Source organism: Enhydra lutris, unplaced genomic scaffold (assembly GCF_002288905.1).
Source record: "Enhydra lutris kenyoni isolate GAN:26980312 unplaced genomic scaffold, ASM228890v2 scaffoldscaffold22, whole genome shotgun sequence".
Lineage (NCBI taxonomy): Eukaryota > Metazoa > Chordata > Mammalia > Carnivora > Mustelidae > Enhydra > Enhydra lutris.
The window spans coordinates 19,047,805-19,063,091 of NW_019154106.1; the positions used below are offsets into that span (position 1 = coordinate 19,047,805).

Here is a 15,287-nt window from a genome sequence, read left to right on the forward strand (position 1 = left end):
TGCAACGTTCCTAGTGCTTCCCTGGAACTCAGGCTGAGGAGAGCAGATCCTCTCCTCCTGGCAAGCTCGTCAAGACACGGAAGCCTCGTTTCTGTCCCCTGTGAGGGGAGGGGGTATGTTTGGGCCTCCGTCTTCCCACAGCCAGTCTTTTCCAGCCACATTTTGATACTTTAAGAACTGCCTTCCAGGAGAGAAAGGACAGGGGAAAAAAAAAAAAAACAAAAAAAACAAAGGACGGGGGCTTTAATCCAAACACCGGGCTGGGGGGTTGGCTAATGACATTTGAGAAGTATTTGTAGATTTAAATTATCCACGTCCTCTCGGGCTGTAATCCATATTCAGGGGGTGCTCCCACTGGAACCCCAAAGGAGCCTTCCGGTTCTAACAAGGTCCCCTCCGGATTGAGTGAGGATGAAGGAGGTCGCCCACCTCCCCAAAGAGTGCAGATCCCCCTCTCCTGAACTTTGGAACCATGTTTTCCCTGGCCTGCCAGACCCCAGTTGGTCCAGCTCTGGCCCTGGGAGCCCTCTCCAGGCATGGTTGCGAGGGGAGGGCAGGAAAGCAGGCTACATCGCTGGGACTGTGCCTTCAGATGGGAACCCCAGCCCTGCACAGAGAAGTGGAGGTGCAGGGTGGGGGGCGCCGTGAGCGCATCTAGGTGGGCAAATGTGTAAATCCCCGCGGGTGCGGGTGGCAGGGTAGGTCCTTTGTAAAAACCTCCAACCCTCCTGCTTTGTACTACTTTGACGCCCAAGACAGAACTGTGTGTGAGCGTCGTGGAAGACTCTAGAACGCCTCGCTTACCGTTTACCCAGCCCCTTGGGAGCTCTCGCCATTCACAGATTAATACAGAAAGATATACCTCTGAATGCAGGCTTCCTTCCGCCACCCTTGCTCTCTGACCTTATTAAACATAATGCAGGAGGCGGGGGAGGAAGCTGCCCTGAAAGGACTCTCCCAGTGCCCAATTTCTGAGCGTTAACCCCGGAGATGGATGTGGGTGCTGGTGCATGGGAAAAGGCGAAGCACTGAAACTCGGGGTGTAGGGCCAGGCAAGGAGGAAGGGCAGGCTGGGACCTGGTCCCGCGCCCCTAAGACTAGGTCCTCCCTCGAGCTCAAAGCTCCTAGGCGACCCCACTCCTTCCGCAGGGCAGCTGGGTGCACTGGAACATGAACCTGAAGTGTCCTGTGCCCCCCACCCCTCACCGTGGCCTCGGAGTGCCTGGAGAGCCTCGGTAGGGCAAAGCCACCCTCCCCGCCTTCTTCCGACAGGGGACAGGGGGAGAGGCCGGCCAGAGGGCAGTGCCAGTGGGGGAGCTGAGCCATGGGTGCCTGGGGTGTCGAAGAGTGGGGCGGGGTCTGGGAGGCTGGATGCAGGTGGGTCCCCGCATGTGGCCAGGGCTGGCAATCGCTCCAAGTCCCTGGCCCCGCTCACTGTTATCACGCACCCTCAGCAATGGAGAAGCGAAAGCCTCTCTGAGGGCCCTGCAGGGAACCATTCGACCCATAGGTCCCCAGAGATCTCTGAGAACCAGACATGCTTACAGAGATCTCTGACAACACAAAGTGATCAAGGGCAAGGTATGAAGTTAGATCTCCTGAGTCAGAATCCCAAGTCCTCTGCTTTGCTCATGGCGCTAAGCAATTGCTTCAGTTCTCTGGGCTTGGATGTTTTAATCAGTGTAAAAATAAGAATAATAGTACCACCATGGGGCTGTTGTGAGGACTGCAAAGATCTCAGTGTGCAGGAACTTACTTGTAACAATTGTCCAATACGTTGTTGCTAGTATGTTATTTCCAGAGTGTGAGACTTGTGCACAGGGCTCTGCAGGGCAGGGAGAGGGGCTGTGCAAAATGTGTAAGATTTCTGTCCTCCCCAGTTTATATCCCGACTCTTCCTGCCCATTTCGCAGGTGTCCAAAATGGCCCTTCATCAGCCCCAAACTTCTGAGAAGTCTTTGTTGCCTCCTGCGCTTTACAGAAGGGCAACTCGGAGCCAAGTAATCCGCACTCCCGCTGAGGGGGGTAAAATCCCCATTTTACTCACACTGCAATTCGAGGCTTGGGGCAGTCCAGAGAAGTCCTGTAGAAGATAAACCAATCTGCTCCCCTCCCCACCCCACCCCACCCAGTCACCCCCACCCCTGGGGCTAGAGCACCCAAGCCCTGAACTCCACTGTTCCTCCAGTAGGGGCAGGAATGCAATGCGGAGAGTTCAGACCAAAAGGTATGGCTCCTGATCTGTCCTCTCTTTTGAAAGAAAAGTGTATCTGCTGTGCCTTTCCCCAATCAGGGACCTTCTACCCAGCTCAGTCCTCCAGAGTTCCAGCTCCGAACTACAGGGACTGGGCAGTGACTCCCCGTCCCCCCCCCCACCCCTGCCAGTGCTGGAGCATGCCCCCCTGCTTCGTTCGTTCATTTATTCACTCCTTCAGCCATTCATTCAACAGATATCACTGAGCAGCACCCTGTGCCAGGCGCTGTACTTCCTACTGGGGGGACAGTAGCCATGAACTCACACTCTAATAGAAAACAGACAATAAACCAAACCAAGTAGATCAACAAACATGAAAATAATGTCAGATACTACGGGGAAAAAAATAAACAGGCAGATAGGACCAAACAGTACCTACAGTAGTGAAGGAAGGTCTCCCATAGGAGGTGACACTGGGCACTTGGTCTTGACAAAGAAAGGCTTTTCATTGGCACTTCCCTTTCCCCAGCTGTGTGGGGAGTCCTTAAAGGGGAAAGATGCTTCCAGCCCTCAGAGGAGGAATTGTGAACCAAAGAAAAAGGGGGACAACAGTGCTGTGCCTGGCATGGGGTTCGGGGTTCAGGACCTAAATCAGGGGGACCCCACTGTTCCTGGTACTTAGTGAAGGAATAGGAAATACAGAGATTGGAAAGCAGAGGCCGGGGCCAAAACCTGGCTTCAGTGCCCTTGGAGTTGCCAGAGGGCTGGTAACTTACCTACGCCAGGGAAGTGCGGGGAAGTGAGTGGGAGTGGCTTGGCTTTCAGGAATGGACGGAGGGATGGTGGAGGGATGGAGGGATGGAGGGATGCAGGGATGCAGGGATGGATGGATGGATGGGCTGCTGGATGAACAAATGATTGGATACACACAAACAGAAATAACCAGCTACACTTATTAGTGTTCTCTCCTGAAAGATGCATTTTGGGGGAAGGCACTTGGGAGAGGGGCTCATTGATGGTTTTCATGAGGCAAACATCACACCCACCATGTTCTCACCGGGGTCACAGGCAAACCCACACACAGGCTCGTGCTTCCTCACCCGCAGGCAAGTGCTCACTGTTTCTGAGTCCACCCATAAGATACAGTGTAGAAAGGGAGAATTCTGGCTCTCAGGATGGTTCCAAGGATTCAGGACCTCAGTGCATCAGAGGGGTTCCAGCCGAAGGCATCAAAGGCTGTGCCCACTTGCGTTTGAAATTCCCCCCAGATAGCTGGGGAAAGGCTGAATAATGTGACACTAATGAAACAGGTAATGAAAGTGAGAGCAGGTAGGCAGTGTGTAGCAGGACTTAAAGAGAGGTTTCTGGGAAATATTGCGTACTTACAACTACACCTGTCTTGCACCCATGCATTTTGATGCTCCTGGTCTCCCCCTCATGCCCAGACCTGGAACTGGAGGGGTGGGGGAGAAGTAGAGGGTTCGCTGCCACCACGGGGGTGTTTGTGGGCAGCTCCTGTGTGCATGGAACCGAGAGCCCGCTTGGCACTCCTCGGCCAAGTTTGTCCCTAAGCCTCTGGACCACATGCTATTTTCTTTCATTCATTCAACACACATTTTATGAGGACCTATCATGTGTCAAGTCCTAGAGTGAACAATACAGGCCTGGCCCCCGTTCTGAGAGAACTCTCCAATCTTGGCAGTCCCTGAGAGGTCACAGACTCTTAATTTTGTTACTTAATTTCTGAAGAGGGGGAGGGATAAAGGAAACCAAAGACCCTTGGACTAGTACAAAGGGACAGTGGATAGAAACCTGGGTCCAACAGCTCCAGCTTTAATATTTTATTTCACAAATATTTCTGGGGCACCAAGCATGGCAGACACTGTCCTCTAGGAACTTCTGACTAGCGAGGTCAGGATTCACACTGACCTGAGCAACCAAGACAAAAACGGTGTCCGAGATAGAGACTCAGCCAAAGGGACCCCCAGATCCCACTGGGAGATATGGGAAGGCTTTCTGGAGGAAGGGCCCCTAGCTGGACCCCAACTCGTTAACAAGATAAAAGTGCAGGAATGAGATTGGAGAATTCTGGGTAGAGGAAACCGCTAGGCTACTGGGCTACGGTGCACAGGCAGAACTTGGCAAGCTCTGAGAACTGAAAGAAGTCGGCTGGACTGGAGTATTTGGGATGCTGGGAGGCTCATCCTCTTTTTATTATCTGAGGTTGGAAAATGCGATGGTTTCTTGGAGTTTCAGTCTAGCCATCTGCAAAATGGTAGGACAAGGTGAGTCATGTCACATTGTTGGGAGGTAATAAGGGGAAGGTCCTGTGGACGGCTTCTGTCACAATAGGTCCTCAAAAAATAGAAGATGACTTATATCTGCATGGCTTGGGTCTGCGGGCCAGAGAGCTTGGATCCCATGGGCCGCGGGGGAGGGGTTCAGACCTGTGCACCCCGGCCTAGGTTTTCAGAATATCTTTATTAACGAGCACTTCAAGGTAAGCCGCGATGGAAACCAGATGTGGGATCCAGCAGTCGGCGGCAGAGCAAGGAACAGAGATACCAAGGGAGTGGGGTAGGGGTGAGGATTAACCCGGTTGAGTTTGGGGGTAGAAGCACGACCCCCCTGGTATTTTTTCTTTGGGAGACCTTAGGTGCAGAAGATTGATTTCTGACCCACATCCCTGGGTTCATGGCGCTCAGGAGCTCTCTTCTTTTAGTTTGCCCCTTCACCTCTCACCCCATCCCCCCCTCCTTTGAGGTAAGTCCTCAACCCACGGACTTTCCCTGCAGTTTATCAAAAGCTGCTCGAAGTGGTCTCCTTCAAACTGAGTCATTCCCCAGTGGGAGACCGTTTCCTCTGCTCTGCTCTTTGCGTTTTCGCTGTCCCCAGTGCCATCCCAGAACCGTGGAGGGACTAGCCCCAGCACCGGTTCCAAGCCGGGGCCCCGCCAGGTGACCGCACCTCTCTGAGCCTCGGTTTGTTCATCTAAAATCGGGGATCCCAACCTCCACCCGTAAACAGTTGTTGTGAGACAGCGCAATTGATGACCAACCCCGGGGAAAAGGCTAGACGCACCCTAAAATTCTCTCTTGCTCTGGTTGGTCCCAGCGCCCCGAGGCGCACGCTGCCTAGGGAAACCACAACCCACGGGCTCCAAGCCATGGGTTTTACAGATGGAGACAGTGAATCTAGAGAGAGACGAGGCTGCCTCACCTTTAGCCCAAGCCATGAGCAGGTGACAGAGCAACGTCGATGGGACGGGCTCAGCCAGCAGGTCTCCAAACTCCTGGCTGAAAACTCCAGGACCAAAAATCCCCTGGGCTGGGTGCAAAGGGGAGGAGAGCACAGCTCTGTCCCAGGACGGGAGGGAGGAGACCGAGCTCTAAGGCTTCTGTAACCTGGCCCATCAAGGGTGTCTCCAGTGTTTGACAGCATACAGTCCCCTCCACACCCTGCCCCAGCGCCCGTGTAGGGGAGGGAAATAGTTAATTGGACAGGAGAGTTGCCGAGCACTGGACTACCAGCGGCCAGGAGGTGTGTGCTAATTTCGTAGAGGAACGGAGAATGGGGAAGAGGGGTTCGAAGCAGAGAAAAAGGCACCCATGGGAAGGCCCAAAGCTGTGCCGACAAATTTAAAGGTCAGTGTCCCAAGGACTCGGCCGCATGGGGAGGCTAGCGACCCTTCTGACTCTGAAAGTGAAAACCTGTTAGGTGTTTTTTGTTTCTTTTCTTTTCTCTTTTCTTCTCTCTCCCTCTTTTTTTTTTTTCCTTCTTTTAATCTGTCACTAGAGTTTTGCCTCCCCCCTCCCCAAGGCCAAAGCTGGGACCTGCCAATTCTCAGCCTAGTCTCCGCAGTCCTAGGATCGGGTCACCTCTCCCAACCGGCCTAGAATCGGAAAGGCCCTCCGGCGCCTCCGGGTTTAATCCCAAACGAGCGGGTTAGTAGCATCTCCGTAAGAGAGAGGAAGGGAGGAGCAGGGGGTGTTAGGAGAGTAGGGAGGAGGGGTGGGAAGAAGGAGAGAAAGAAGGAGAGAGTTCGGGGGGCGGGGGGGGAATTCACTCTCCCTCTCTTCTCACCCCCACTTGAAAATCTTAAGAGAGTTTGGAAGAGCTGGTCAACTTTCCGAAACATCTGAATCTTTTTACAGCCCTCCGTTCTTTCCCCGGGCCAGCTGTGGGGAGGGAGAAGGAAGAGAGAGGAGGAGGAGGGAGGAGAGAGAGACAGAGACACACTGAGAGAGAGAGAGAGAGAGAGAGAGAGAGACGAGAGACGAGAGACGAGAGACTAGAGGCGCGCGCGAGAGAGACGTGCAGGGAGGAGGGAGAGCGAGCAGGCCGGCGCGGAGCGCAAGGCCACCGCCTCTTCGCCTCTCCAAACTCCCGGCCAAGGCGCGCGGTGGCGTCCTCGCGCTCTCGCTCGCGCCCCCGCCCGTCGCCCGCGCAGGCCAGGCATGAATGCTGAGACTTGTGTCTCTTACTGCGAGTCGCCGGCTGCTGCCATGGACGCCTACTACAGCCCGGTATCGCAGAGCCGGGAGGGCTCATCGCCTTTTAGGGCATACCCCGGCGGCGATAAGTTCGGCACAACTTTCCTCTCCGCCGCCGCCAAAGGGCAGGGATTCGGAGACGCCAAGAGCCGGGCCCGCTACGGCGCGGGGCAGCAGGACCTGGCGGCACCCCTGGAGAGCGGCGCCGGGGCACGGGGCTCCTTTAACAAGTTCCAGCCGCAGCCGCAGCCCCAGCCGCCGGCCCCGCAGCAGCCGCCGCAGCCGCAGCCGCAGCCGCAGCCGCCCGCGCAGCAACCGCATCTCTACTTGCAGCGCGGCGCTTGCAAGACTCCCCCGGACGGCAGCCTCAAACTCCAGGAAGGCAGCGGCGGCCACAACGCGGCCTTGCAGGTCCCCTGCTACGGTGAGTGCACGTGCGGGGCGCTCGGGCCGGGGCGCCCGGGGCCGGGGCTTCGGAGCCCTGGAAACCCGCTGGGCTGGCTGGAGGCCGGGCTCGGCGGGCCGGGTAGGCGCGGAGCCGAGCGGCGGGGGGCTCGGGGACGGAAGACGGGAACCGGCTGTGGCGAGGGCATCGTGGGATCCGTCCTGCCACCTCCATCTCCCCACGCCGAGGGCTCGGAGCGGTTTGGGCTGTTAAACCCGAGCCGGAGTTTGTTTGTCCCGGTCCTCGCCGGTTCCCCAGACCGCTCGCTTTGCGCGGCTCGCGGGGCCGCCTCCGAAGCGGATGCTTCGCCCGGCCAGCAGCGGCGTTGGCGCGGCGCTCTGGCGCGGGGGCTCCGGGGCTCCGGGGCTCCGGGGCTGCCGTGGCCTCGTTCCCCCGCAGGCCTGGAGGCTCCCCGGGCGACACTGCAGGTGGGAAGCGTCGCAGGTGCCGAGCCCGCCGGGAGCCCGGAGCGCAGAAAGTCGGCTGAGCGCGCCCGGGATGCCGTGGATCAGGGACGCCCCAAGGGTGCGGGGCCGCAGACGCCTGGAGCCATCGAAGACCCGAGTTCGCGCCCCCCCCGCACCCCACAAGCCTGGCTCCCGCGTGGAGAGAGGCAGGCCGGCTGGCGTTCCGGGCGAGTCTCCTCCCGCGGACCTGGGAGGCGGCTGGCCTCGAAACAATGGTTTAGGACCAACCCGAAAGAAGGCAGGGAGCTGCAGAGTTATGGGCAGCGCAATGCTGGGGGAAGAGGAAAGCTTCTGTGTTCTGATTTGGGCCCACAGGGAACCTGAGGCCTAAATGACCTCCAAGCCCCCTTGAGCTCCCAGGCAGGAGGCAGGACTGGGCCCCCAGAGCTTAGCAACCGTGATGGAAGAAAGGGCAGCCTGAGGCCAGAGCGGCTCAGGAGCCTAGGCCTCCTTGCCCGCTGAATCAGGATTGACAAGCCCCAAGCTGGCAGCGAGAGCAACCCAGAGGGGAGGGAAAAATCTTCTCTGGGCTAGGAGCCCTGGATACACACACTCCCTGAGGCCTTGGCCTTCCGGGGGGCCTTGGAGATGAGCTGGCCCTGACACAGCAATGGCTTTGGCTTCGCTGGTCCAAGCTGGAGGAAGAGACACCAGGACTGGGGACAGATAAGGGACATGGTGGAGGCCTCAGTGCCTAGAATTTCCTTAGGAAAACGGCCCATGGCAGACACTTTCCTATATTCCAGCTTGCTCCCAGAGGCTCAGAGCCGGTTCATTATGTGGTTGTTGACACAAACATTTGCACAATCATACACTTGACTACACACAACCTCTTCCTCGTGAGCCAACGTAGTCACTCACTAAACACACTCACTCATGGGGCCTCACACACAGTCACACACTCCCAAACCCACAGGACAGGACTGAGAGCAGACTGAGAAACATCCAGTGGCCTTTCCCCACTTCCTCCACCTTTCCTCTCCACCTTCCTGCTAGAATGACATCGGGCACTCAACTCAGATCACAGACATTCATGGCTCCGCACAGGTGCTCCTTCCCCACTGGGCAGTAAGAGGTTGTCAGCCCCATCAGCACGCCCCTGCCTGCCAGGGCTCCCTCCTCCAGGCCTCACCCAGGCCCCTCTTGGTCCCTGTCACCCCGACTACTAGGTGAGAGCAAGTCTCAGGCTGGGGGACCGGTGGAGGTCCACTGTGCAAAGCCAGGGGCCTCATAGGCTTTCTCTCCCACTCTACTGGATTTTCACGTTTTAAAGAAATCCACTCGTGAGGCTTCTGAAGACAAAGAGACATTATATAAGAAGAGGTCCCAAAAGGCTTCCAGCCTCTCGTTTGGCAGATGTCTTCAGGTGGTGGGGAGAGGAGAGGAAAGGGCTGGCCCCCTCTGGGCACCCTCTCAAAGCCCTGCTGGGCCCCTGCTCAGCAGCCTGGCCCTTCCTCTAACTTCCATCAGCCCGTTAAGGAAGGGACTCCTCGGAAGCCCTTTTCCTCAGAGAGATAACTGCCTCATTGGGTGGTAAGGGCCCCACCACCACCCCAAGCCAAGAAAGCAAAAGTCTCATCTCCTCCAGGTTTCCACCAAAAGCCTCTGTGCAGTTGGGAACATGCGGGCACTCAATTCTGAGGACAGGACAGGCTGCTGCTGTTGCTCTGGGCAAAGCCATAAGCTGCAGATTGGGACAAAAGGTGTCCCAGAATCAGCCACAGGACCACCACTCCCTGGAGGCCTGAGATGGAGGCTCAGCTCGCAAACAACAGACAGCTCTGTTTATTCTCCTAGTAGCCCAGCTCCCCTGGCCAGGAGATTTCTGGCCCTTAAAGAAAGATTAGGCACATGAAGTCCAAGCTGAGAAACCAAGGCACCAAGAGGTTAGGCTGTGCCCTTTACAGAGGCAGCTGGGAGGCAGGCCCCTGGACTCAACTCTGTAGGAGGCCAGAAAGCAGGGAAACTGAGGCATACCAGGGTAGCTGTTCTCTCCCACACTTGGGGAGTGTGGAATCAAAAGGTAGTAAATGGGGTTCAAAGAAGAAGCCATGGGATGTTCCCAGGAGCTCGGGGAAAGGCCAAAGCAGACCAGGCCTCAGCCAGAGGCTCCTCCGCAGCTGCTGGCTGGCTGACCTCAGGTAACTTGGGCCTTGCAAACCTCCCTCCAGGCTCTTTTGGTCCCGGGGCCGGAAGCTCGGTTCTCCTTCGCAGTACTGCACCGGCCGGGAGGCGAGGCTTCAGAGACCTTCTCTGGGACCTCAGCCCCAGGAGCCACTGCCCGCGCGTCCTAGCGGCCCTGGGTGCGGAAGAGCCGGCCTGGGGGGCTGCGCCAGGGCCACACCGAGAGGGCGCGCGGCGGAGAAGCCGCCTCCAGTCCCCGCGGCCGTCCTTCTCCCGCTCGGAGCTGCGGAAAGCAGAGGTGAGAAGTCCTCTCAGTCTGCAGGCGTCCCTACCCCTTCTTGGGCCTCCGTTTCCCTCTCTGTACTAAAAGGGCCAAGAGCTAGCCGACTCTGCAGTCCCCTCCGGGTGCCGGGGATAACTGGGAGTTTACGAACGTGCCCCCGCGGGTTCGCGCGTGCCGCAATCACCGCCTCGCCGGGCTCCTGGGCGCACTTCGGCTTTCCGAAGTCCTTGCTGGTCCCGGGCCCGAGGGCCCTAGACACGCCAGGTTGGAGAGCCAGCCGACGTTTCTCCGCGGCGCAGAGAGCCTCCTTCTCGCCAGAGTGAGGTCTCCCGCGCTTCGCCCCCGAACCCCGGGAGGCTACCCCGAGCCCCCCGCCGCCGCTGCCCCAGGTCTCTGCCATGCGCCCCTGGAAGCTTCGGGGAGCAGCCCTGCTCCATCCTCTTTCGCTTTCGATTCGGTGCACGCAGGTTTTCGTTGCTAGCCGCTGACTACCTTGCCATCCACGCGCCCCTCTCCCCAGCCCCAAAAGAAGCGCTCACGGCTCAGAGGTCGGGAGACGCGGGCCAGGCCTGAGGCCGCTGGGGCGCCGCCGAGGGGTTGGTCCTGATTTGTCGGATTAGACGCAGTGTTTGAACGCTAAGGGCATTTATTCCACCCCCGCCCCCCGCACCGACACAATTTGCACACCACGAAACGTGTAAACTCCGCCCGGGTCCTATTCGAAGTTAGTCAAAGAACCGGCGTGTGGTTTTGCATAAGAGAAACCCAAAATAAGACGGCGAGAATCGGACGAGCAAGAAGCAGTTAAGAGGCGGTGGGTAATTGTAGGATAATGAGAGAAAACTCCAGCCTGGGAGCTGTGCCGTTGCCGACCCCGATCAATTTTGGGGGAGGGGGCAGAGCAGGAAAATGCTTTTAATGCTGTACTTTGTAAACAATTTCTAGAGCCGTCAGCGTTCTTGAGCCGTTGGCCTAAACACGGATGACCTTAAATAAAATAAAATAAAATAAAAAAACAAAAACGAAGGCCTGGATTAAAGGTTGAGTATTTTAAATCAATCGATTTGCACAGTTTTCTTTATTATAATTTATGTACAGCGCAGTGCACAGCTAAGGGGAAAGTTCGAAGAACTGTGTATGTACACTGGGACAGCTACCAGCGGGATCACGATACAGGCACGTAATGTCCCTGAAAATCTGGCGGGGGTGGTATTTTTTTGGTGAGTTGTTTCAAGAAAATTTCAGAAGAGACTTCAGGAAGTTGGGGTCCCCACCCCCGTTAGTGACGGTGGTGTTTCTTGAGTAGGGTGACACCCGGTCATTTGCGCCACCCGGACTGGAAAACCAGAAACCTCGCGGCAGCAGCCGGCCGTCCCGGACTCGCTGAAGCCCCGGGCAGTTCAGGCTACGCAAAGCAACCGCAGCCGAGGTAGGAAAACAAGCTAAAACACCGTGCGTTACATTTCGCCAAAGTCCCTAAGGACTTTCGTTTTGGAGAACAGCTGGGCACACTTTTCCGGGGATGTTCCTAGCTCTGGGCCTCAGCCCCTTTCCTCCTTCCTGCAGCTCTGCGCGCCGCTGTGTTTTGGTGGAAAATTGAAATGTGAAATGGAAATACGGCGGCCTTCGCAGCAGTGGGAGTGCGGGGAGTTGGGCGTCCCACGAGCTCTCGGTGTGGGCGCGGGCTTCTCCTCTGGCCGGTGTGCCTGAAGCAGCAGACGGGGAAAACTGCCCGGAGCCGGGAAGCCGGGCTGGGTGGTGCTCGTTTTGCCCCAAGGAAAGGGGAGTAGGAAAGAGGGGCTGCGACAAGGTGCTAGGCTAGAGAGAGCTCCCTGCGCCCCGAAGCCCGCACCCTGGACACCTCACCCCAGCCCCAATCCCCACCTAGGCCAGGGCACTGTTTTGGGTGGGGCAGTGAGAGCCTGGTTTTGCCTCTGGTCGGTCGCAGCCTGCCAGGCGCCATCTGGCCATGTGCTCCCGAAGCTACGGGGTTCCCCGGGCTTTGCTGAAGTGACAAGGCGGGTCATCAGATTAGGAAACCAAGACAGCTCCATGCTGGTACTGCTCAGTGAATTCAGAGTTTAGGACATCGCCGGGTCCCCTTGCTCAGGGACCCTGGGCACCACATGCCTTTGTTGGGTCTGGATTAGACCAGTGAGAAGAGGCCCTTCTTCCAAACAGTGCTGTTTTGCGGAAAGAAGACGCACCTCTCTCCAGCCAGCAAGCCCTCCCAGCTGCAGGCTGGGGCTTCTCTAAGTTCACAGTTACTTGTGGCCCCTAGGGACTCCCCCCACCCACTGGAGGCCCCCCCAGCCTTCTCTGGTCTACTGATGTGCAAGTGGGCCACACCCCCACCTCCTTGCAAGAATTCTCCTTACTCACCTGGCACAGGGGGACAAGGTAGCCTGGGTCAGCAAGTGCTCTGTTGCCTGACCGCCGTTCTCCCTAAAAAGGCTGACTCAGTGGTTGGATAGAAACCTGGGGACCCCAGAGCCTCCCACCCACCCCCACCTTCCACCCCAGGCCAGGGGCATTCCAAGGCCTTGCCAAAGACCTGTACTCTACCCCCATCCCACCCAGCAGGCACCACCAGCACCAAGGAGAAGAGGAAGGGGGGGAAAGGGAGCTGAGGCTTGGCTGAGGGGAGGTTCAGGGGAGCCAAGCGCTGGGGACTAGGGTGGCGATGCTGAGCAGCGGGAGGTTTCAGATTTTAGCTCCAGAGGCAGATGGGAGGGTCAGCACGGAGCTTCACTGCACCCGACATGCCTTTTTGGAGAGGAGAGTTTTACTGGGAAATACCTGCAGAGTGTGTGTGTGTGTGTGTGTGTGTGTGTGTGTGTGTGTGTGTGAGAGAGAGAGAGAAAGAGAGAGAGAGAGAGAGAGAGAAAGAGAGAGACTGAGGTGCCACCACCCGCCAAGTACCTGTCTTTCCCGGCCAATGAGAGCGAGAGCTGCGTGTGCTTGAGTACGTAGGATCTGCTGGGCGCCCGCACTGCGGCGAGTTCCAGAAAGAGCGAGAGCTGCGCCCGCCCTTCGTTGGATTCTTAAAGCAGATTGCCTTAGCGGGGACTCTCGGTCCAAACGGGGGGCCGCGGAGCGTGGGCGTCTGCCCCAAGGCCCTTGCGGATGGGCTGCGGGCGACCCAGGCTGGGGCAGAGCCGCTGGCTCTCCGTGCGCTCCGAGGGCCCTGGCTGAGAAGATTGGGAGGCTGCGTGCGGGAGGTTTGGGCGAGGCGTACGTGTGGGGCAGGGCCCACAAGCCGGTGTGGATCACAGCAGGTCTCCACCACGGGGTTCTCTACTCCCTGCGTGGCCTTCGGAACGTGGCCCATCCCCTCTGGGTCTGAACTTGTGAAATGCGGGAGTTTGGACAATTTCCAAAGGCTCTCTAGGGGTTTATAGGACGGTACCAGTCTGGACCCACCTTCACCCCGTTTCTCTGGCCTCTCCCCAAACTGGGGCTTACACACACTTCTCTCCAGGAGAAATTGGATAGAGCGGACAGAAAAGTCTTCCCTAGAAGCAGAAACGGGTCTTGGGGTTTCCTGAGGTGAGCTAAGCGGGTACAGGGATAATGTGGGCAGCAGTTCCAGGATAAGTGGGCCGTGGCCCTAGAGGGCCTGGGTTAATGCAGGTTCTAGACTCCAGGCTTGGACTTAAACATGGAGAGGAGCCAACTCTGGAGAGTCTTGGTGCCCACAGATGACCAGGCTCTGGGCTGAGGCCTGGGGGTCCTGGCCCCTGTAGTCAACTCATGTCCCCTGTCTCTGCTCAGGGTACCTATGTCCACACTTACTGAACCAGACTTCCTCCTAGGAGAACAGAGTGCTTGCGGGCTATTCTATAGCTTATGTCCTTCCAGATGGAGATCCATGGGCATAACAAATATTTACTGGTCAGTAGAAGGCTGAATGGAGAACCGATGTCTCGTTTATATGGGGGTTTTTATGGGCACGAGTGCAGCGTGAACCCCGCGGGCATGTGTCCTGCCCGTGCTCACTGGGTCTGAGTCCTGCTGTCCTAACGTGTTTCCAGGTGTGGCCGTGGGTTCTAACTGGTGTGCACGCCTGCATGGAAAACAAACTTGCACCTGTTGTGCCCCATGTAGGGGAGCTGCGTGCCTGTTAGGGGAGCACCTGTGCCAGTTAGGGACACCCCTGGGGCCTCCTGTGGCAGGCAGAGCCTCTGCCGCCAGAGCACTTGTGGGGAGACCATGACTAAGCATCCGTGCTCCACAGCCTGTGGCCTTCCCAGCCACGGGTCCCAGCTGCCCAGGAAAGCTGCCTGAGTGAGTGGCAGTCCCCACGTGGAGCCCTGGAGTCTTCCAGCAGCTCTGGCCGGGTCCACGCAGCCCACCCACACCACAGAGAAGCCTCTTCCAACACTTAGCTCTCCAGTATACCCTCTATCCTGTGGAGCTCATTGCAGAAAAGAAACCATTATGGGTGCTGTCTCTAGACACGTTGCAGAACCCATTTAGCAGATGAGTAAGCTGAGACCCAGGGAGACATGGAGCCCTGCAGCCAGGTTAGTGGGAAGGCAGAATGCACAACTGGTTTTTCCTCCTTCCGCAGCTGGGGGTGGGGGAAGTAGGGGTTGGGAGAACATCTGCTGGCCTCACCCACTCTCTTCCTTTGGTGTAACCCCGCCAGCTAATCACACGCACTCTCTGGTTGCGCCAAATAGGGCAGGTGTTTGTAGCCCCACTCTCCTGAGACAAAAGGCGGACTCCACCCAGAGAGCCTGGGGATTCAAGGCAATAGTCGAGTACGGGGTGGGGGGGAGGGTCCCCCGTGGGATTGCAGGGACTCATCCCACCCATGACTTGGCTGGGACCCCTAATCTCTGCCAGGCTCCCTAGGACAAGTCTTCTTCCCTGAGCGGTGGAAACCATGCTGATGCATGCCTGAGGGACTTAGCTGAGGCCACATGACCGATCTCTTCTCTGGGATGGCCACCGGTTGGGCCAGGGGCATTCGCTATGTCCAGGAGCCTGGCTTCTCTCCCACTACACACCATGGATCACAGTGTCAGGGTGGGTGTCCCACCCAGTGTTGGGAGAGACGCCAGATGTCTGCTGGCTCAAATGTCCGGTTTCACAGACAGAGGGACGGAGATGCTGATTCTACTCATTCATCACTCACCAAACTTTGTCTGTCACTGTGCCAGGCCTTGTGGGGGATTCTGAGAAGCACAGGGCACGTCCCCTGCCTTCAGGTCTAGAGTTCGAGAAAGATCAGTAACTGGGCAAGCCCAGTTCCCTGAGGCTGGTACTGGGATGG

The 15,287-nt window shown here is 57.5% G+C and overlaps 1 protein-coding gene across 1 annotated transcript in view; it reads left to right on the top strand.

The window, feature by feature from the left end:
• Positions 1 to 6,651: 6,651 nt before the first annotated feature.
• The window catches only part of LOC111150196 (ALX homeobox 4), a 39,250-nt gene continuing 30,614 nt past the window's right edge, over positions 6,652 to 15,287 (top strand). Inside the window, exon 1 of the mRNA XM_022507606.1 lies at positions 6,652 to 7,111. Within this exon, the coding sequence (XP_022363314.1) occupies positions 6,652 to 7,111 (460 nt within the window). The remainder of the gene's footprint in view (positions 7,112 to 15,287) is intronic.